Source organism: Ascaphus truei, chromosome 4 (genome assembly GCF_040206685.1).
Source record: "Ascaphus truei isolate aAscTru1 chromosome 4, aAscTru1.hap1, whole genome shotgun sequence".
NCBI lineage: Eukaryota > Metazoa > Chordata > Amphibia > Anura > Ascaphidae > Ascaphus > Ascaphus truei.
The window spans coordinates 110,130,926-110,154,080 of record NC_134486.1 but is presented as its reverse complement, the minus strand read 5'-3'; the positions used below and the strand labels follow the sequence as shown (position 1 = coordinate 110,154,080).

General features: G+C 43.9%; 1 protein-coding gene across 16 annotated transcripts in view; it reads right to left on the bottom strand.

Moving 5' to 3' along the window:
• Positions 1–23,155, bottom strand: part of LOC142493013 (sodium/calcium exchanger 1) — a 498,730-nt gene that overhangs the window by 8,905 nt on the left and 466,670 nt on the right. For all 16 annotated transcript variants that reach the window (XM_075596382.1, XM_075596383.1, XM_075596384.1 and 13 more), the window contains one exon: positions 18,584–18,859. In XM_075596382.1, the coding sequence (XP_075452497.1) occupies positions 18,584–18,859 (276 nt within the window). The remainder of the gene's footprint in view (positions 1–18,583; positions 18,860–23,155) is intronic.

Below are 23,155 nucleotides of genomic sequence, written 5' to 3'. Positions count from 1 at the left end.
GTTCACATTTCCTGCGTTCAACTTTTTCCACGCAGCGCTCACCAAACTGAAAAAACTTGAATAAATTAGGAAAAAATTGAATTAATGATTCCTTCTATTTCTCGTTCTTGCAAGGGGGGCGGACAGGGACGGCAACATTTAAATGCCTTGGGGGAGAGCATGGGATTTCTGTAGCTGCGCCCCCCCCCCCCCCCCTGGAAAATCTCCAGCCCCCCACTTTGCGCACCCCTGTGCTAAAATATAGTAAATTTCATTCTTCATTCTACTGGGTGCATTCCAATCACTGAATGAAATGATGATGTAGGTACCTACTGTACCATCTGATGCTTCGTCTTCCTGATGGGCACCAATCTTCGCATTGAAATCCCCATTAACGATCTTTAAATTCCAATTTACTTTGTTGTTAAATTGGTTGATTTCATGTTACAGGCCTTCCACTTCATTGTCTGTGACTTGATTTTGGGGCATACACTTGGATTATTTGAAGCCTGTATCTCTTTGTCAACTGAATGACGATTCGGGCTACTCTTTCCGATGAGCTTTCATACTCTGCTATGTTGTTTCTTGTTAATGATGAAGCCTACTCCATTGATTCTTCAATTTTCTTTACCCCTAACAGAATAAGTGTCTGTTTTTGAGCTCATTGAGGCCCTCATCTTTTCTTCTTACTTCACTAAAGCCAACAATATCATTTCATCTTTTCAAGTTTTTCTGACAGTTCATGCAGTGCTGCTTCCCTGGAGAGAGTCCAGCAGTTGTAGGTAGCCAGATTTAGTTTTGAAAGACAGCTTTTGTTTAACCTCTGGTAATTCTTAGCACCTTCTGCATTCTTCCTGAATGCTGTCAAGCTCTGGGATAATCCAGTCTCCGGAGGATGAGGGCCATTGGTTTTCGGTGTGTTGAATATTTGGGGGTGGAAGCCTTACTTGCCATGCCTGCCTCATTTGCATGTTGGCAAGTACCTTTGCCACTTTAGCCAGTGTATATTGTTCAATTTTTCATAGCATGGTTAAATATAACAGCATAAGTGCCACTATGCATGCGTGAGAGAGAGAATAGTATATATACAGTGTGTATATAAAAAAACCTCAGTGCTGGAATGGCAAATAGTCCGACATACTTGAAGCATTAAAAAGGCAACATAAAGAAAGGCACTAAACAGAGGTTAAATAAAAAAACAGCAAACTCATTTGTATATTCTGTACACTTAATTTCTGTAATCGTGACAAAAGAGTTCTATATCACTTGAATGCAATTGTATTCCCGCTTTCTTTTATCACTGTCAGTAAGACAATAAAAGCAGAGAAGGAGTAAATGTGTCACATATATGCACATAAAGCAAATTAAATCTGTTCTTATTTTCTCTCTCAGTATTCTATCATTTTGTCATTTAAATTGTTTTAACTTAGCGCAACTTTAAACAGATAAGAAGAAATGAATGCTAATGATTCCAAAGCATTTGAGTCTCCCCAGTTCACGTCTGGAAAAGGAAGACTGCACTCAGATCAGTATAGGCAAAAAAGTCTGTATTAGGCATCAATCGGATTGGGCGTCCTGTTCATTTTGTATTGATGCCTAATACAGACTTTTTTGCCTATACTGATCTGAGTGCAGTCTTCCTTTTCCGGACGTGAGAATGGTAATGTTGCTCTATTATTATTATTATTAGAGACTGGCACCTGTTGATGTTTTTTAGTACATTGAGTGCAAGCTTAAATTTGTTTCTTTATATGTGTGTGTGTGTGTGTGTGTATATATATCTTATACTATATTAGTGAAAGCACTGTATGCCTGTCTGGATGTCCGGTGTCCCTAGGGGAAATCTTATTGGTCCCTTGGGCCGCCCGCCCCCGCACACCTCTCATTGGCCTGAGGCGGAGTGACGGGCCACACACACACACACACACACACACACACACACACACACACACACACACACACACACACACACACACACACACACACACACACACACACACACACACGGTAGGGGGGGTGTTACATACATTAGCTTGGGGCGCACGATTATGTAGGGGGGGCGCGAGCAGCTTGCAGGGGAACCTGGGGGCGCTCCGTGCTGCTGCTTCTATGTCTGTGTCTTGCAGAGGGGGCGGGGCCAGAAGCTCCGTGCTGCTGCTTCTATGTCTGTGTCTTGCAGAGGGGGCGGGGCCAGAAGATCCGTGCTGCTGCTTCTATGTCTGTGTCTTGCAGAGGGGGCGGGGCCAGAAGATCCGTGCTGCTGCTTCTATGTCTGTATCTTGCAGAGGGGGCGGGGCCAGAAGATCCGTGCTGCTGCTTCTATGTCTGTGTCTTGCAGAGGGGGCGGGGCTTCTCTCTGCACACAGACAGCCCCTCCTTCTCTTCCTGTCTGCTTCCCGTTTTCAGCAGCATGGGGGGTTGGGGGATCGGAGCATGTCGCCCCCCCCCAGGTGCAATTGTGGACTGATTAAGTGTGTGTGTGTGTTGGTGGTGTTGGTGGTGGGGGGAGAGTGATTGAGTGTGTGTGTGGGGGGATTGAGTGTGTGTGTGGGGGATGGGGGGGATTGAGTGTGTGTGTGTGTGGGAAGTGTGTGTGTGTGGGGGGGGATTGAGTGTGGGGATTGTGTGTGGGGGGGATTGTGTGTGTGTGAGTGGGGGGGGGGATTGTGTGTGTGTGTGTGTGGGGGGGGATTGTGTGTGTGTGTGGGGGGGGGGATTGTGTGTGTGTGGGGGGGGTGGATTGTGTGTGTGTGTGGGGGGGATTGAGTCCCCCCTCCCTGCCCTTTGCCCCCCCCTCCCTGCCCTTTGCCCCCCCCTTGCCCTTTGCTCCCCCTGCCCTTTGCCCCCCCTGCCCTTTGCCCCCCCTGCCCTTTGCCCCCCCTCCCTGCCTTTGCCCCCCCCTCCCTGCCCTTTACCCCCCCCCCTTCCACTCCATGCCCCCTGCCCTTCCACGCCCGGGCAACGCCGGGTATATCAGCTAGTATATATATATATTTTTTTTTATTTAAAGCAGCAATCCTGCTTACTTTTTAAAAAAAAACATTTTTTTCCAGAGTTTTATGTTTGAAGCAAGGGGTCTCTGGAGCTGAACCGCATTAATTTCTGCTCCGAAGACCCCCTGTCTCCTTAGAAGGTGCTGGTAGCAGCTCCGGTTGGGCTATAGAAATGGCGGCTTAAATGTCCCACGTCACGCAAGCCATTCGGAAGCCATGATGTCATCCCTTGCGACTTCCTATTAGCCCGCATGACTGGAACATTTAAGCTTGCGGAGCTGCCACCGGCACTCCTTACAGAGATAAGAATTTTGGGGACCAGGAGGACCGTCTGCTTCCCATCTAGCGAGCATATGCTCCTTTTAATCATATTGAACTGGAGTATTTATTTTCCTTCCATGGAAGCAACCAATTTGTTTAGCGAAAAATTTGAGGAACTGGCATTTACATTTACACTTACATTTTGCTTATATACAAAGAATGTTTCTCAGTTGTTTCATTTGAAGCTTGTAATTGTTTATTTGGTCAATTTCTAGTATATGTTTTCACATCTAAATGTCTTGTATCATATGTCTTATATGTAAAGCAAAAAAATCCTCACTCTGATAAATAGCCATAGTCAATATATCAGGACACATTATTTAATACCAAGATCATGGAAAACATAACCACTGGAAAAGTATATATTTCAAGTAGGTTTTTGTTTTATCCATTGTAAAACTGTAAACGGCTCTGTGCATTATTTATACTGCAAACGGTATGTATCAATTTCAACAAGGGCAGCACTGTTTCTATATCACGCTTAGAAAACAACTTTCTTGCTTTCAAAATTTTGCTGTGAGATATTTTTTTACATTTTGAGCTATTTTCCGCTATTTTCCCTTCTACTGAGGAATTTGAAAGTAAGATCATAGAGGAATGAGTATGTGTGATACACATAAAATAAATGCCAGGAACCAAGTTCTACAGTATGTCTATGGCATCATTTCTTTCCCCTTTGTGTGCATATATCCAGTGTAATCTTCTGGGTCTGAAGTGGTGTAAACATACACAGTATAGCCATATGTTTTAATATATGGCTGCAACAGTTATACTGTAGGTGTTTCAAATGGTTTTAAAGCAAAGTCAGTTTACCCATTAATGTATATTCATGTGACATGCGTAGAATACAACAACAAACACCATAGTTTAGTAAATAAAGGGCCTCATGCAGAGAGCATCGTTATTTCAAAACTCGCCATTTTTTGTACAATTTCGCGCAGAAAATGGCAGAAAATGGCGAGTTACGAAAAACGCGCCAATTTTTTTTTCCTATGTCTAAAACTCGCCTCGCGGCTGGCGAGAACCTCCATCTCGCCATTTTTAAAACTCTCCGAATGCAGAGAGGTGCGAACGGCATGTAGCGGCTGTTCGCTCCAAGAAAATGGCGCGATTTTCGCATTTTTGCCGCGCCAGGAAAAGATGGCAAGATGGCGCTCGCCGCCTATAGTAAAGGGGGAAAAAAAGGCGCGAATTTTTTTTTACACGTTTCTGAAGCGCGCATCTTTCTCATTTTAACTCGCCACACGCATCCATGTTAAACATAGCAGAATTCGCACTTTTCTGCATATGGAGAATAAAACTCTCCAAAAAAGCTACTTTTTATGAAATTCGCCAATTTGATAATTCTATGCTCTCTGCATGAGGCCCAAAATGCCTTACATGCACACTGTTACACAAAGCAGTCTCTAGTATAGACCAGCTGTTCTCAACCTTTCTTGAGCAGGGGCATCCCTGAAGATTTTTAAAATCTCGGGGCACCGCTGCTCTTCAGACCTCACTCCTTGTTTACACGCAAACACACTTGCCCTCATTTTCACAAGCACACCCACAACACACTCACCCACTTCTTACATACTCCACATTCGCCCTCCCACTTCATACGCATCTTTTTACTCAACACATACTACACATGTATCTTGCCTTCTCACACTGCACACTCAATCATAAACACTGCATTCTCCTACTTACACCACATACGTTCCCCCCACCCCACAAAAAGCATACGCTTCCCTCACCCTGCCAACACAAAGCCATCACACTCTCCTCCCCACACAAAGCACTCACTTCTCCACTCTTTCCTACCACCTCAAACATGCCTGCTGTTCAGCAGGTACATCCCGCGCTGTCTGGAGTTGGAGAGGTTTCTCTCCTATGTGCCGGGCTGAGAGAGGAGAGGTGGATCACAGCCTCCACATCTCCAGGCTGTTCGGGAGGTGCCTGCTGGGCAGCTGTAAGGCTAAGGCCCCGCTCCCTCAGTCAGCGCGCCCGCACTGCAGACAGGCGGGGCGCTGACAGACACAGACCGCGATATGCGGTCTGTAGGAAACTTTTTTAGGAGCGGGGGGGGGGGGAGGGGGCGTGACCAAAACGGGTCGGGTGGGCGGGGTGTCATGATGTGGGGGGCGAGGCCATTACAGACAGGCACACATGGAAACCCCTCTGTCGTGTTGCTTCTCTATCTTCCCCCCCCCCCCCCAACCACCAAATATGCTGCTGCTGCTGCCTCTGCCTCTCCTCCCCGGGAAGAAGATGAACTCAGCAGGAGCTGGCCGCAACCTTTCCAGTGAAACGGGCACCGGAGGGAGGGGAGGCGGGGAGTGTTCAAAATGTGGCAGGGGGCGGGGCCATGACAGGAGCGGCCAAAACACAAGCTATTTGCAACACCCAGCAAAAGCAGCAGATATTATATTTAACATACACAAAAAATGAATACCGCATCAACGACCAACAAATAAACGCTTTATCTAAACCTATCTTTACCAGAGAAATAACTGAAAAGAAATTACAGAAAAATAAATTAACTGTTAGGCGGTGCTAGAGGAATAAAGTAAATATGAAAACACAGAAAAAGAGACCTCTAAGGAGCACTCAGACAAATTATGCAAAATAATGATAGTAATTTATTAAATCAAAAAAACCCAAAGATGAAAAACAAAAACACCAAAAACATCATGGTGGGTAAAAAAAAAAAGGTGACGAAAACCCTCTACCGTACAATATGCAGCAAATAAAAATATCACTTTGGGTATATTCACAGTGACACACAGTAAGTGCTGAGTTGCATGTCATTACCCAGAATCCCTAGCTGCAGTGGAACCACTGTTTGCTAAGCAATAATGGGGAAAGACAAGGTTGGGAAAGACAGGGTTGCAGACCTGTCTGACACATGCAAATGTACCACAAGTGGAATTTCTATTACATTAAAAAACTAGATAAGCTGTGATTAGGACTGTCAACTCAAGTATTTATTTTGTTTGAATCTCAGTCACCTCATGTAAGGCTCATTGTCAGTATCAACTTCCTCAGACCTGAATCGGTACATGCCTTTTTTGAATATGAATGACTTCATTAAAATGCATTTTACCTCAAGATCACACTCATTTTAATCTTTGTTCCTTGACAGCCACATCACCCAAATCAAGAGGGGCCATGTACATTTTCCATGTAAACAGAAGGACGAGAAAAGCCAACTCAGCATCCTTTTTAATACTGTTGTTAAAACAGTAATGAAACATGAAAATGAAGCTTTGATATATCAGGCTAAAATCACGTTTTTGATTTGCATCTAAATTACATTGTGCTCGGGGATGCGAGTAATGTAAAATGTTTAAATTCTATACATTCACAACAAAGGCTTGAAATGCAAATCTCACTGTGTTTCTTGCAAACAATACACAGAGTGTATCCAAGTCAAAGCATAATTTACACCTCTAGCTTCTCTCTGCATACACAATATTCCAAGAGGCCACACAGAGGAATGTGCATTGCATCAAATACTATTTTGAGACTCAAATTTGTATTGACGTTTTTCAAGGGAGGGGAGGGATGGGATAAATCATAAGAGGGATGGGGTACAGAAAATAAAACAGGGGGAGGGGGTACATATCCAGGTACATTCTTACAGAGCTAAACATCTCATCACAAATATTCACATAACAGAGGAAGAGCAGAGTACAATCTGGGGGAAGAAAAATTAACAACCGTGGGTTTCGTTAGCAAATCTCTACCCTAAGCCTAGAGCTAGAGGGCCAGCTTGACCCGAGTTTTTTTTGGAAGAAGAATTAGAAGGGAATGGCTGCCCCGACCTCCATTTTACAGCAGAATTGAATGGAGTCTACTCCTGGGTGGCCCGAACCCAGAATCCAAGGCAACCAGACCTTCTGGAACTCTGTGCAGGTGTAATTGTTAAGACTAACCAACTTCTCCATGCAGCAGACTTGCCAGACTTTATTTGTAATTTTGGAGACTGATGGGATAACTGGCTGTCTCCAAACTGCCGTCAGTTCGCGTCTTGTAGGTGAGGACATATGGCACAATAATTTGTTCTCGTGTCTCGTGAGAAGGTGGCATGGCTTGTTAAGTAGAAACAACCAGGGGTCCAGAGGGAGATCCAGACCCAAGAATCTTTGATCTTAGCCCAGTAAGCGGACACATATGCAGGAATGTGGCCTGTTCTCCACATCCCTTTGGACATATTGATGGATATCCTGGGATGAACATGGCTAGCCTCGCAGGGGTCAAGTACAACCTCATCAGAACCTTGTAGGCATTTGCGCTGATAGTGACACACATGATGTAGCCACTGCCAGTAAAATGTTATCCTAGTCCTCCAAATCCAATTCCTTCCCCAGGTCCTGTTCCCATTGGGACATATATTTCATTTTTTGATGCGTCATCGGGGGTGGCTCACGAAGCAACCGTAAAGGTTTGATATAAGGCCTGACATGTCTCTGTCCCCCAGGCAGAAGATCTCAAATGTTATTAGAGAATCAGGGGGCTGGGTTTTATTGTTAAAGGCCTTTAGTTGAAGATATTGAAGGAACTGTTTATTTGGGATAAATTTTTCAATGTTAAAATATTCGAAGGGCTTGGGGAACCCCTCTGGACCCACATCCCTCAATCTCGTAACACCTGCTGCTTTCCAGCTCTCAAACCTGCTACGACCCAGTCCCGGGCCAAAATCTGGATTTTCATAGAGTGGGGTCATTAGATATCTTCTTACAACACTTAGATCTCAAAGTGCGACGAGTCCCAAAATTTGAGAGAGGGAGCTATAATTTGACTGGTCTAAATGATATCAGGCATTTTCCTCACAGGGGACCACAACAGGTCACTCAGCTCAACCGGGGCGACCAGGTCGGGTTTCCAAAGCTACCCAGCGTCTGTGGGTTGGATTAGAATGCCACATCACTAGCTGGCTGGACTGGGACATTTTGTATTATGAAAGGAGACACGGGAGTCCCAAGCCTCTTGCCTTGTTTGGTATACTTAAAATTTGGTTACTTATCCTAGGCTTTTTTTCTCCAGATAAATTTATTTATGGTAGTTTGGAGCTTCTTAAAGTCCCCCGGGGCCAATGGGACAGGCAGGGTCTGGAAAAGGTACAGTAGGCGGGGCAATATATTAATTTTTATGCTGTGAATTCGGCCTATCCACGAGATACTATGGCCGGACCATGACCCAATGTGAGCCCCTAGAGTTTTCAAAACCTTTGGGTAGTCTTCCCAGTACGGGGAGCCAAAATCCTTTGTTATAAATATTCCTAAGTATTTGATCGCCACCGGCTGCCACTTAATATCAAACTTTAGGGCAAATCAGTTTAACCTGATCTTTAGGCAAATTAATATTTAATGCCTCGGATTTGTCGCTATTAATTTTGAATCCGGAAATGTCCCGAAAGCGAGAGAGTGGAGTACAAGTTGGGGAGCGAGGTCAAAGGAATAGTCACCATAAGAATCACATTGTCCTCAAAAAGAGCGGTTTTATACTATTTAGAGTGCATTTTTCCAACTGGAAGATACAGTATAAGAAAACTGAAAAGACTGAGAAGAAAACAACAGCGATTGAAAGAGCTGACAAAGGGAGGGAGACACAGGAGGACACAAGGACAGTGTTGTAGGGATGTTTTTCACCTGTCTTAATGATAAAGTAGGTCATAATACAAGGAGAGATGGAAGCATTCATCCATGTAACCTTCCCATGCCTTTGCCTTTGCTTGGGGAAGTTAAAAAACAAATGTAAGTGAATAAAATTGCAATATGCTGCAAAGGTTATTATTATTATTTTTTGTACGCTGAAGATGAAGAAAAACACTGGCTTGCTAAACACCGTCACGTAGTTGTCTAAGACTGTCATCTGCTATGTTGGCTGATGATTGAAATTTTCCTTGCTTCTGTCAAACACTATTTCACTAATGGTATCTCCATCATCCTTTGCCTGTGTCACTAAACTGAGCCTTTCTTACATATAAATCATACTAAAAAGAGTGTTTTGTGCAGGGTTTGATATCCACCCGCAGAGCAGTAATTGGAATGAACAGGAGATACATGCAGCACAGTTAGTTAGTTTAATAGACGATACATTTGCCCTCATCTCTACCCTTAATTAGGAGCAAAGGAAACTACTCATTCTGCCATAATTCCCCATCTACATATGACAATTAGACAAAACAAGGGCAAGCTTAGAAACAAAAAAAAGCAACTGTTTGGTTTATTTACATAAACTGATAGTACATGCCCTTCTAAAAGTCATGAATCATCCATCCTTGAGCTCACTGAATATATTAATTCAGCGTACAGGAAGGATCATATGCTGATTACTCTGTGCTTTAGTATTGTTTTGACCCAAGTACTCAGATTATTTCTAGGATAGTCACCAGGACAGGACAGTAATAGAGAGTAATCTAAGGAGTAGAGAAAACATGAAAGGGACATGAAAACATGGCATCTGACCAATAAAGGACAAGCAAAAATACCATGTTATGTGTATGACTAATGGAGGAGTGTCAAGAGTTTCAAGAAATTTCAATTGGCCAGCAACGAAGCCAACTCTTCATCCTTACAACCTGTGTCTCTTGTTTGTGTATGTCACTATACAATAACAAAAGATAGCCTCTTAAACCTCCTCTGTTATTTTCACCCTAGACTGCCAGCCATTCACCCTATCATATCACACATCCTGTCCATCCATATCTATTATAACTAGATACTATCTATCTACAATACTGTATATAATATATTCTGTTTATGTACTGCTGTCATACATAAAGAAGAACCCTTTGAGGTTTGAAAGCTTGTAACTTGTTGTAATAAAAATGGCGGGGGATGTTAGTATATTTTAATCAATCAGGTACTTCAGGGGTTAATGTTGGTTAGAAATTGGGTAAGAAATACAATAATTGTTTTATGACACGTCAAAACCCTTCCTGTGTCTGTTCTAATCTACAAAGAGGACTTACTTGGGCTATCACTGATGGTCCACTAAAAATGAAATGTATAGTTTGGAAGGCTATAGTCGGCCTCAAAGAAAACCTTAATAACTTTTAAATATCCCATGTGTATGACTGAGAGAGATGACAAGCAGGTCACCACTTAGTCTGAGGGCTATATTAAATATAGGATATCATATAACGTGTAGACATTTGTAATACAGCTTATGATCTCTCCTGGTAAAACATTTTTATAAATAAATAGGAAAACCGCATACAGCTTGGGAAGAAAATATATTTGGGAAGAAAATATATTTGTAACATATATAAGGTTTTACCAGGAGAGATCATGGGGCCTATGCAGAGAGCAGCGAATTTTAAAATTGGCGAATTTATTAAAAAGTAGCTTTTTTGGAGAGTTTTAATCTCCATATGCAGAAAAGTGCGAATTCTGCTATGTTTAACATGGATACGTGTGGCGAGTTTAAATTGGCGAGATGCGCGCTTCAGAAATGTGTTAAAACAAATTTGCGCCTTTTTTTTTCCCTTTGCAATGGCCGCGAGCGGCAGTTTTTTTTGGCGAGGCAAAACGGAGACAATCGCGCCATTTTATTGGCGCGAACAGCCGCTAGATGCCGTTCGCGCCTCTCTGCATACGGATATTTTTTAAACTGGCGAGATTGCGGTTCTCGCCAGCCGCGAGGCGAGTTTTACAAATAGAAAAGAAAAATTGGCGCGTTTTTCGGAAATCTCCATTTTCTGCTGTTTTCTGCGCGATTATCTCCAAAAAATGGCGAATTTCGAAAATTCGCTGCTCTCTGCATAGGCCCCCATAAGCTGTATTACAAATGTCTACACGTTCTATGATATCCTATATTTAATATAGCCCTCAGCCTAAGTGGTGACCTGCTTGTCATCTCTCTCAGTGATACACATGGGATATTTAAAAGTTATTAAGGTTTTCTTTGAGACCGACTATAGCCTTCCAAACTATACATTTTATTTTTAGTGGACCATCAACTGATAGCCCAAGTATGCCCTCTTTGTAGATTAGAACAGACACAGGAAGGGTCTTGACGTGTCATAAAACAATTATTGTATTTCTAACCCAATTTCTAACCAACATTAACCCCTGAAGTACCTGATTGATTAAAATATACTAACATCCCCCGCCATTTTTATTACAACAAGTTACAAGCTTTCAAACCTCAAAGGGTTCTTCTTCATGTATGACAAAAAAATAAATATATATATATTATATATATACAGTATATATATATATATATATATATATATATATTTATATATATATATATATATATATATTTTTTTTTATTATTATTTATTTACCTGGGCTTGTGATTACCACTTCAAGTTTGAACCTAAGAAAGCACTAGCCACAGGTTAGCAATTGACAGATTGCTTTGAGAGAAACTCTATTAAGATCTTTATAACTTTATAGCGGGGTCTGTGAATAATTTATCAGATAGAGAAAATTACATTTGCTGCACACAAGACCACAGAGCTGATAACAAAAACAGATGGATGGTTTATGCCCTTGGACATCTCGCTATTTTTCCTATAACTTTTATTTAAAAAAAAAAAAAAAAAAAAAAAGAAGAGCATTCAAAAATATTGAAAAAAACAAGAAGAAAAACTCACATACAGAAAACAGATAAGATGTTATACGAGCGATACATACAGAAATGCAACCAGGGTAAATAAAGATGTCACAAAACCAAAGAAGGAATATACCGCTCACTGGTAAATGTTTTGAAATAAGTGTTAGTGAATATGATTGTAGCCTATAAGTGTCTAGATAGGCACTGGGTGCTACCTATGTGCTAAATTGAAATGCATTTTCAAAAATAGAGATAGGGTTGTGTTAAAAAACAATCTCTAGCAAGAAGCACAATAGTGGTGCACACCTAGGGTTGTTTAAAACTTAACATTTAATATCACTATAATTAATATAAGTTTACACGTGCAAATAAAGTTATCATTTGATTATTGTGTGTATTGTATTTATTATATATAATAAATAATAATCAAATGGTTTCTTTAACACAACCCTATCTCTATTTTTGAAAATACATAAATAAAGATGTCAACTAACAATGCTGATTGTTAAGCGAGGATATTGTGATTTCTTAAAATGTGATATGTCAAAAATGCCGTTTCGATGATACCGATGTATGTCAATTTTTCCCAATAAACAATATCTAAAAACAAATTGTAATTTGGCATGTGTTAATTAAACAATACTGGCTGCTTCTTTTGTGAGTTTTCTATCACTTACAGTACGTTCCCTGCACGGCTTTGCCACAGTTAACAGAAACAATACCCTGCGCTTTGATACACTAATGTCAAGGATAAGAAGCACAAACAGGGGCTTGTGCATATTTCCTATCATTCCTTGTCCCTGACTGCATTGTGTGGGCATTCAATCGTGACAGAACAGAGGAATAGACAAGTCTACAACACAGTTTGCAAATTCAGGTGAAACAAATTCTTTTGATATATTCATGGTGTAGGTGCCGAGAAATTCTTAAAAAGCAACATACATCAGCAGCCTCTTCTACCATGAGCAACATCATCACAGTCACTATTGCAAAGCCACCACCCCCACAAATATCACATGCTAAGTAACCCTTTTCCTACTTAAAGTAGCAGCCCACACGTTATTTGTTTTACCTCTATCTCAGCGGTGCGCAAACTGGGGGGCGCGCCCCCCTGGGGGGGGGGCGCAAGATTGTTTAGGGGGGGCGCAGGAAGCAGTGGCGATTTTGCCAGGAGCAGAGGGAAAAAAGCCGTCTGCAGCTGCAATTTTTCTTTTGGCCATTAGGTGGCGCTGTGCTGCGCTGTGCTACAGTACACAGCAGCATCTCGTTGCTTCCTGCATCAGCGTGTGACATGGGGAGAGGGGGTGAGTGAGACTGGGACATGGGGGGGGGGGGGGGGTGAGTGAGACTGGCACATGGGGGAGTGAGACTGGCACATGGGGGAGTGAGACTGGCACATGGGGGAGTGAGACTGGCACATGGGGGAGTGAGACTGGGACATGGGGGAGTGAGACTGGGACATGGGGGAGTGAGACTGGGACATGGGGGGGAGTGAGACTGGGACATGGGAGGGAGTGAGACTGGCACATGGGGGGGGGAGTGAGACTGGCACATGGGGGGGGAGTGAGACTGGCACATGGGGGGGCGTGAGACTGGCACATGGGGGGGTGAGACTGGGATATGGGGGAGTGAGACTGGGACATGGGGGGGAGTGAGACTGGCACATGGGGGGGAGTGAGACTGGGACATGGGGGGGAGTGAGACTGGGACATGGGGGGGAGTGAGACTGGGACATGGGGGGGAGTGAGACTGGGACATGGGGGGGAGTGAGACTGGGACATGGGGGGGAGTGAGACTGGGACATGGGGGGGAGTGAGACTGGGACATGGGGGGGAGTGAGACTGGGACATGGGGGGGGAGTGAGACTGGGACATGGGGGGGAGTGAGACTGGGACATGGGGGGGAGTGAGACTGGCACATGGGGGGGGAGTGAGACTGGCACATGGGGGGGAGTGAGACCGGGACATGGGGGGGAGTGAGACTGGCACATGGGGGGGAGTGAGACTGGGACATGGGGGGGAGTGAGACTGGGACATGGGGGGGAGTGAGACTGGGACATGGGGGGGAGTGAGACTGGGACATGGGGGGGAGTGAGACTGGGACATGGGGGGGAGTGAGACTGGCACATGGGGGAGTGAGACTGGGACTGGGGGGGGAGTGAGACTGGGACATGGGGGGGGGGTGAGACTGGGACATGGGGGGGAGTGAGACTGGGACATGGGGGGGAGTGAGACTGGGACATGGGGGGGAGTGAGACTGGGACATGGGGGGGAGTGAGACTGGGACATGGGGGGGGGGTGAGTGAGACTGGCACATGGGGGAGTGAGACTGGCACATGGGGGAGTGAGACTGGCACATGGGGGAGTGAGACTGGCACATGGGGGAGTGAGACTGGCACATGGGGGAGTGAGACTGGGACATGGGGGAGTGAGACTGGGACATGGGGGGGAGTGAGACTGGGACATGGGGGGGAGTGAGACTGGGACATGGGGGGGAGTGAGACTGGCACATGGGGGGGGGAGTGAGACTGGCACATGGGGGGGGAGTGAGACTGGCACATGGGGGGGGAGTGAGACTGGCACATGGGGGGGGAGTGAGACTGGGACATGGGGGGGAGTGAGACTGGGACATGGGGGGGAGTGAGACTGGCACATGGGGGGGAGTGAGACTGGGACATGGGGGGGAGTGAGACTGGGACATGGGGGGGAGTGAGACTGGGACATGGGGGGGAGTGAGACTGGGACATGGGGGGGAGTGAGACCGGGACATGGGGGGGAGTGAGACTGGGACATGGGGGGAGTGAGACTGGGACATGGGGGGGAGTGAGACTGGGACATGGGGGGGAGTGAGACTGGGACATGGGGGGGGGAGTGAGACTGGGACATGGGGGGGGAGTGAGACTGGGACATGGGGGGGAGTGAGACTGGCACATGGGGGGGAGTGAGACTGGCACATGGGGGGGAGTGAGACCGGGACATGGGGGGGAGTGAGACTGGGACATGGGGGGGAGTGAGACTGGCACATGGGGGGGAGTGAGACCGGGACATGGGGGGGAGTGAGACTGGGACATGGGGGGGAGTGAGACTGGGACATGGGGGGGAGTGAGACTGGGACATGGGGGGGAGTGAGACTGGGACATGGGGGGGAGTGAGACTGGGACATGGGGGGGAGTGAGACTGGGACATGGGGGGGAGTGAGACTGGGACATGGGGGGGAGTGAGACTGGGACATGGGGGGGAGTGAGACTGGGACATGGGGGGAGAGTGAGACTGGGACATGGGGGGGGAGTGAGACTGGCACATGGGGGAGTGAGACTGGCACATGGGGGGGTGAGACTGGGATATGGGGGAGTGAGACTGGGACATGGGGGGGAGTGAGACTGGGACATGGGGGGGAGTGAGACTGGGACATGGGGGGGAGTGAGACTGGGACATGGGGGGAGTGAGACTGGGACATGGGGGGGAGTGAGACTGGGACATGGGGGGGGGAGTGAGACTGGGACATGGGGGGGGAGTGAGACTGGGACATGGGGGGGAGTGAGACTGGCACATGGGGGGGAGTGAGACTGGCACATGGGGGGGAGTGAGACCGGGACATGGGGGGGAGTGAGACTGGGACATGGGGGGGAGTGAGACTGGGACATGGGGGGGAGTGAGACTGGGACATGGGGGGGAGTGAGACTGGGACATGGGGGGGAGTGAGACTGGGACATGGGGGGGAGTGAGACTGGGACATGGGGGGAGAGTGAGACTGGGACATGGGGGGGGAGTGAGACTGGCACATGGGGGGGGAGTGAGACTGGCACATGGGGGAGTGAGACTGGCACATGGGGGGGTGAGACTGGGATATGGGGGAGTGAGACTGGGACATGGGGGGGAGTGAGACTGGGACATGGGGGGGAGTGAGACTGGGACATGGGGGGGAGTGAGACTGGGACATGGGGGGGAGTGAGACTGGGACATGGGGGGGAGTGAGACTGGGACATGGGGGGGAGTGAGACTGGGACATGGGGGGGAGTGAGACTGGGACATGGGGGGGAGTGAGACTGGGACATGGGGGGGAGTGAGACTGGGACATGGGGGGGAGTGAGACTGGGACATGGGGGGGAGTGAGACTGGGACATGGGGGGGGGGTGAGACTGGGACATGGGGGGAGTGAGACTGGGACATGGGGGGAGTGAGACTGGGACATGGGGGGGAGTGGGGGGGGGAGGGGGAGACACTGAGGGGAGGAATAGAGAGGGACTGGAGGGGGAGTGAGAAATACAGGGAGAGACTGGAAGAGGTTAGAGAGGTCCTGAGGTGTTCTAATGTGGCGGGAAGAGAGAGATTAATAATACAGCAGAAATGGGAACGCTATTAGACAAATATTATAATATTTCTTTTTAAGTTATGTAATTTCTGCTATAAATACTTTTTTTGTAGACGCGTGGCGGGGGCGTTACAAAGCTGGTTCGCCCTCAATGGCTGAACCAGCTCACGTGCGCTGACGTCATGTGATTTTGATTACATCAGGCAGGGGGGGCCCGAGAAATTTCATGGATGAAAAGGGGGGCTCGGCATAAAAAGTTTGCTCACCCCTGCTCTATCTGATCAGGTAAGTCAAACCACTTTACCACAACCTCTGGAACCCCATGGTCAATATAAAAATATTTATATATTTATAAAAAAAAAATTTATGTTGCCATTGGATTAAATGCCATTTAAAAGACACTGGACTATATTTACTAAGCGGTGCTAAGCCTTACGGCCCAATTCAATTGAAGCAGCTTTCCCTAGAAAAAGGTTACCGCAGACGTTGGAGCGCTCCACCAGAGGTCTCCATTTTAACCTCCCGAACACCTACAATTTCTAATGTTTACGTCTCCTGAACGGAGCATTGGATTTTTAAATAAAACTGGCTATGAAGAGGGGAAAAAATGATCCCTTAAAAGGAAAAAAATATCAAATGGAAAAAGAAACAGTGATCAGTGTGGAATGCAGCTTTAAAAAGAAAAATATCATCAAACATGGGGACATAACTGAAGTAAATAGAGCAATGTCAAAGTTCCTATGGGGAAGTAAGAGAAGCAGGATAGTATTAAAAAAAACTACAGCTACCAAAGGAAATGGGAGGCATCAATCTGCCGAATATTAGAAATTACAATTTAGCAAGCATAATGAGACATGTAGGAGACTGGATAAAGGATACCAACCACTACTCCTCCCTAGAACTAGAAAAAGAGTTCTCACCAGAGAATCCCCTGAGAGAGCTATTACACACAAAATGGGGAGACATTCCAGTAACACAAAGAAACAACGTCCTAATCAAAGATACCATAATAACATGGGAAACGGTCAGGAAAAAGTTTAATCTCTCCTACACAATCTCAAGATATATACCTATACAGGACAACCCCAAATTTATACCAGGGTCCACCCAATCAACATTCCAAATCTTGAAAAAAAAGGCATCAGCTGTCTAGAACAGGTGATACATACAGACAAACAGGAATACTTGATTTTCCAAGAATTTGCACAAAAATGGGACATTCCCCAAAATCTCACACACACATTTTCATACACACAGCTAATGAGCTTTTGCAAAAAAATAAGAAACTACAAAATAACTGTATTAAAAAACAACACAATAGACGACTACTTTAAATTGAAGGCACAAGAAAAAAGCAAACTGTCAGAATTACATACTGTAGCATTATAAGAGATCAAGACATGGAGCTCACACACGCCAACACAGTATGGAACAACTAATTCAGGGGACCTACAGGGTACAAAAGATTATAATGTCAGAGACATGGAGAGAAATGCAATACAAAATCATACATAGGGCCTACATAGCATTCATAAGACAGATAAAGACTAGGACAGAGGACACCACGTTTTACCCTAAATGCAAGGCACCCAAAGCAGACCTTAAACATTGCCTATGGACTTGCATACACATAGCCAGATTCTGGGATCAAGTCTTAGAATACATGAAAATAAAAATAAAAATCTCCTGGAAGAAAGACCCAATACCTATGTTGTTCGCGAAAATAGACAATTGGACAAAAGGCAAACAAATTAGCAGACTGGTGACCAGACCCACTGAGGTTATACTATTAGCGGCAAGAAAGACCATCATGACAAACTGGCTACAAACACAACAGCCCTCAATAGATCAACTGCAAGACACACTGTACAAACTAATGACGATAGACAAACTGGAGACAAGCATAGACAGGAATAGAACAAAGGAAGACTTTCACCAGAGGTGGGATTGGTTCATAGAGGACAGAGACAAGAGGACAACGGACGGGACAGGACAACAAACACCAGAGAGGGGAAGATGAGAAAGTACCAACACGACAAGTTATGTTAGAAGTTGACGTTAAAGTAGTTAGGCATTGAACTGGAAAATATAGCTAAAAAGGCGACCAAAACTGGAAAAGCCAAAATGGAATGACCATAAGCTATTGTGATTGGAAAAACTGTGAGAGAGAATGCAAGATGACATTAGATTTAAGTTATGTTGAAAAAAAAAATACATTGTGAGCATTGTTTATAGAATATACAGTACGATGATAAAATATCTATGTAACAGAAAATGTACGAAAAGTCCATCTGTATGCTGAAATTGAATCTAATAAAAAGATTTGTAAAAAAAAAAGAAAAAGAAAGCTGGATATCTTTGGCAGAACAGTCTGATCTACATTTGATTTGTGAACTTGCAAGGCAATAAAAGTAACAATATGAGCTTACCTGGTACTGAGGTTCCTAGAGCGACAAACACAACTGCGGTAACAGAATCCTTCAATCCAATGGTGCAGCCGAAATGGGAAGCTAAATCCCCAATGAAGGCTGTCAGAAGGCCAATCATTGTAATGGACACAATAAAGCAGGCCCAGCCATTCCAGTAGTCGGTCGGTGGAACGAAGGCGAAAAACACTTTCCAGAACACAGTCAGGAAGTGCATCACGTAATCAAAGCAGGATGGCAGCTTCTCTTCTCCGCATTCATCGTCATCATCATCTTCCCCTGCAAAATAGAGTAAATGACTGAATGGCGTCTTCCAGCTTTGCAATTCAATTGAATTTACGGAAGACTATTTAACTATGGCCTAAAGGAGTTGCTGAGTGGCAAAGTCACTGCCTTTGAAGTAGGTGAACCCAGTTGGAATCCAAGTGTCAGTTTCTCCTTGTGACATGGGGCGTCAATTAAGCTGCCTGTACCTCAGACACAATTAGATTTGGAGCTTTGAGGTAGAGACTCGATTGGCCTACAATATTCTGTACATTCTCAGTGCTACACAGGAAACGTTATTATTACTACTGGCATAAAATATATACACTTAGTTAAGTTATAGTGGGTAAAAAAAGTGACAAAAGCAAGCAGCAAACATCAGCTTATAGGGGACCATGTCATATGGTTTTGAAGCAAAAGGTAGCACTGTGTGCTCATTTGCATGTCATTACCCAGAATCCCTTGCTGCACTGGAAGCACTGTATTACTGGGTGATAATGGTGAAAGGCAGGGCTGCAAACCTGTCTAAGACATGCAAATGAGCACACAGTAATATTTCCATTTGCTATATATATATATATATATATATATATATATATATATATATATATATATATATATATATTATTAAATAAAATAGTATGTCATGGCTACTTTTACATTCTGACTGCTCTAAGAGCTCCAGAACAACTTGAAATGATGAAATTAGCATTGAAAGTGATGTGTGATGAAAGAAACCTGGTAGACCCTGAATCATTTTCCATATCTCATAAAATATTTACTATGTAGGATGAAAATATGTTTGCATGAATATGTTAAATAGAGCAGTAAACCCAGCCCACCCATTAGGCAAAAAAGGAGTAACACTTCTACCCAAAATCAAATAAAATATACAACTGCACATGCAGAAATCGAGGATGGGTTTCTATGGACATACAGGCTTGTTAGCTTCCACATTCTGATTACATTTTAAAGGAGCAATCCATGCAATATCCTACAGGTGTGTTTAAAAAAAAAATAATTCTGTAGTATTAGATACTGTAATACTTACTACTTTTTTTAAAATTTTAAAATTAAACTCTTAATGCTATTTTAATGAGTTTTAATATATTGAGCAGCCTTTGATTTTTATAGTAGGTTTTAGCACACCTCCCCAGCAGTGCAAGATCTTTGTAACATGTTCCTGTTTGTGATAATATGTTGCCAGTATTCCCAGCAGTTTGAGCTGCAAACTGTAGCAATAGATAATGTCACCTTAGTAATATAAAGGGCCGGCTTTACCTATGGCGGCACCCAAGGCGGCGTGCCGGCAGCAGGGCTCCTCCTCCTGCAGTGTCATAACGTCACGGAGGAACGTGGTGATGCTTTGCCACTTGTTGCCATGACAACGTGACGCTGCAGAAGGAAGCGTGCTTCGCATAAGGTGAGACCCACCTGCACGCACACACAGGCACCTCCCCAGCTAAACACACACGTCCCTGAGCTATACACACTCTCCCACCCACCCCCGTCCCTACCTTGGGGAGAGCAGCGGTGCGGTCCTGCGCTGGTTCAGAGACTCCCCAGCTCTCCCCTTAGGCAGAATTTGGATCCTGGTGCTGACAGGAAGAGGGAGAGGAGGGAGCGCGGGGCCCCCTCAAATAGGCCCAAGGCAACTGCCTTGCCCTAAAGCTGATTGAAGGATTGATTTGAAACTGAAAGGCAACCATTCAGTGAACCCTGGGAAGCACGACCTTTACTGATCGATCACAGGAGAACTAATCAATTGGCAGCTTACAGTAGGTAATCTGTTTTCAATAAAGGTAATCAAAGGCTGCATATATTAAAACACAAAAGCTGCTTGGATTGCCTCTAACTTACTGCAGAAATGAGCTGAGGGTCAGCAGTGAATCAGTAAGAATACAACTTTCCCATGTTAAATACAGGAACGTTACTTGTCTTTCTTAAAACAGCTACAGCTACCGTATGAAATGGCTTATACATTTACTCTTTACTATCCTGATTTTGCGTGTTTTGGGATTTTAACATCTACACTCCCATACCCATATATTACATTTTAAATGGTCTTTATTTTTTATTAAAGGTTATCATTACATTTTATTTTCCCTGAGCTTCTTTTGCGACTTGGCTTGTAAGTAATAGCCTATGTAATTAACAAATACATTTACATTTTCAACAGGATAAGACCACACATGAAAATATTTACCTGACTACCATCCAACCTGTTTGGGAAATGATGAAACTATTGATTTCATGAAATATTCACACGATTACTTTGGGGCCTGTGTTATTGATCAGCCAGTAGCGATATGACTGAAATATTCACTGCTGGTCCTTTAGAAGACCTTTAAACAATAGATTTGTTGCCCATCAAGCATATAGAATCAATTTATTTGATTTATTAGGCATTTAAAATGCTAACTATTTATATTTTCAGTCATCCAAACATGGCAAAAAAACAAAACAATTTTTCAAGACTTCCAGGTCATATCAGCTACTAGTGTATTATTGCAGTCCAGTGCAAATAGTGCACAAATTATTTATGAGTATTCTTTATAGGATCATTCACCATCCCAAGATAATTATAAAGCCTTTGTTGGATACATCACTTTCAGCCAAGAGAGCATTGTAAAGGGCACACTTTAGTGGAAAAGGCGCACACGAGTGAGTTATAGTCATAACTGAATCAGCAATCAAGCAAAATATGAGAAGGCTGTTATACAGCTGCCAACCAGGAAACTCTGCAGTAGCAAAAACTGTGGAATCATCTATGAATAGAGCAGAATCTAATCAGTTCGAAGACTTCGTTATTTTTACTCTTGGGTAATAAAATCTGCGCAGTACTAGTTTTTCTGTCTCTACAAAAAGAAATGGAGAGAAAGATGCAGTGTTCTATATTTATCATCTTCGTTCTTAAAATTAAATATAAACTGGCATATATAATTATAAGCAGGTGTGCTGCTTTTTGATCGCAGGCGTGTCTCCACGTGTTGTTTCAGGGTTGGGTTGTGAGGCGACATATATATAGCACTTGGGACTCGCTCCCCTTCCTCTCCAGTTCCTCATATTTCAGGGTTTTGAGGGAGCTAATGCCACCTTAAGTAAGACAAGCAGAGGTAACTTAACATGGCTTTAAAGGAGCAATCCAAGCAATATCCTAAATGTGTGTGTTTTTTTTAATAAATCAGTTCTGTAGTGTTAGATAATACTTACTACCTTTTAAAAAAATGTTTTCATTCAACTCGTAATGCAATTTTTAATGAGTTTTAATATACTGTTCATCCTTTGATTTCTATAGCAGGTTTTAGCCACCTCCTCAGCAGTGCAAGATCTTTGTAACACTTTCCTGTTTGTGATAATTTGTTGCCAATATTCCCAGCAGTTTGAACTGCAAACTGTAACAATAGATAATGTTACCGTAGTAATATAAGAATACATTGTAGCTGCTGAGTTACACTGACTGCAGCATTGATTGAAACTGAAAGGCGGCCATTTAGCAAACTCTGGGATGCAGGATCTTTGCTGATAGATCACAGCGGCTTCGGTAATTCCTTTTCAATAAAGGTAATGAAAGGCTGCATATATTAAAAAACAAAAAAGTTATTTTTTTTTAAAGTGCCGCTTGCCTCTTTAAGCTTATTCTAATGAGATCACTAACATCCTTTGTTTTTGCACATAATTAGCTTTGTGGATTGGCTTTAACCTCAAGGAACATAACGTCTGTTACTGATTTTAATAGCATAACATTATTCGTCCTTAACGGAGCTTTGTGGATCTGGGCCAATGGATGCAGCAGCTCACAAAGAAGGGAATTGAATACAGCGTATTATGCACATTATATAATGAGGGCGTCAAGAACAAGATGGGAAAGGAATCCCCGCATAGAGCCTACACTCTCAGATAACTGTTATATTCCAATCCTTTCTGGTGTGTTCACAATCTACAGCAGCCACGTGATAAAGTAAAACAAAGGGTAATGGAGCTCAGGTACCTAACAGTTATTAACTCACGGTCATTTCACTGATCACTGATCATGTTATTGTGACAATTACTGTCCAAATCCATGGCTGTTTTCTAATATTTATTCGAGTTGTGGTGAGCTGGAAGGTCAGCGGGAAAAAAAATCGTTGTAGCCGATATTATTTCATATGTTGTGTTTGCAGCTTCAGAATTTTAATAATAATGCTCTTGAATCCCCATATCCTACCGTTATGTGTGTTTAAAAAAATAAAAATTACCTTTGCATTGTTTGCCTCACATCTTAATGTTCGCAACTAGTCAATTTTACGATAGGCAAAGTTACAGCTCAGA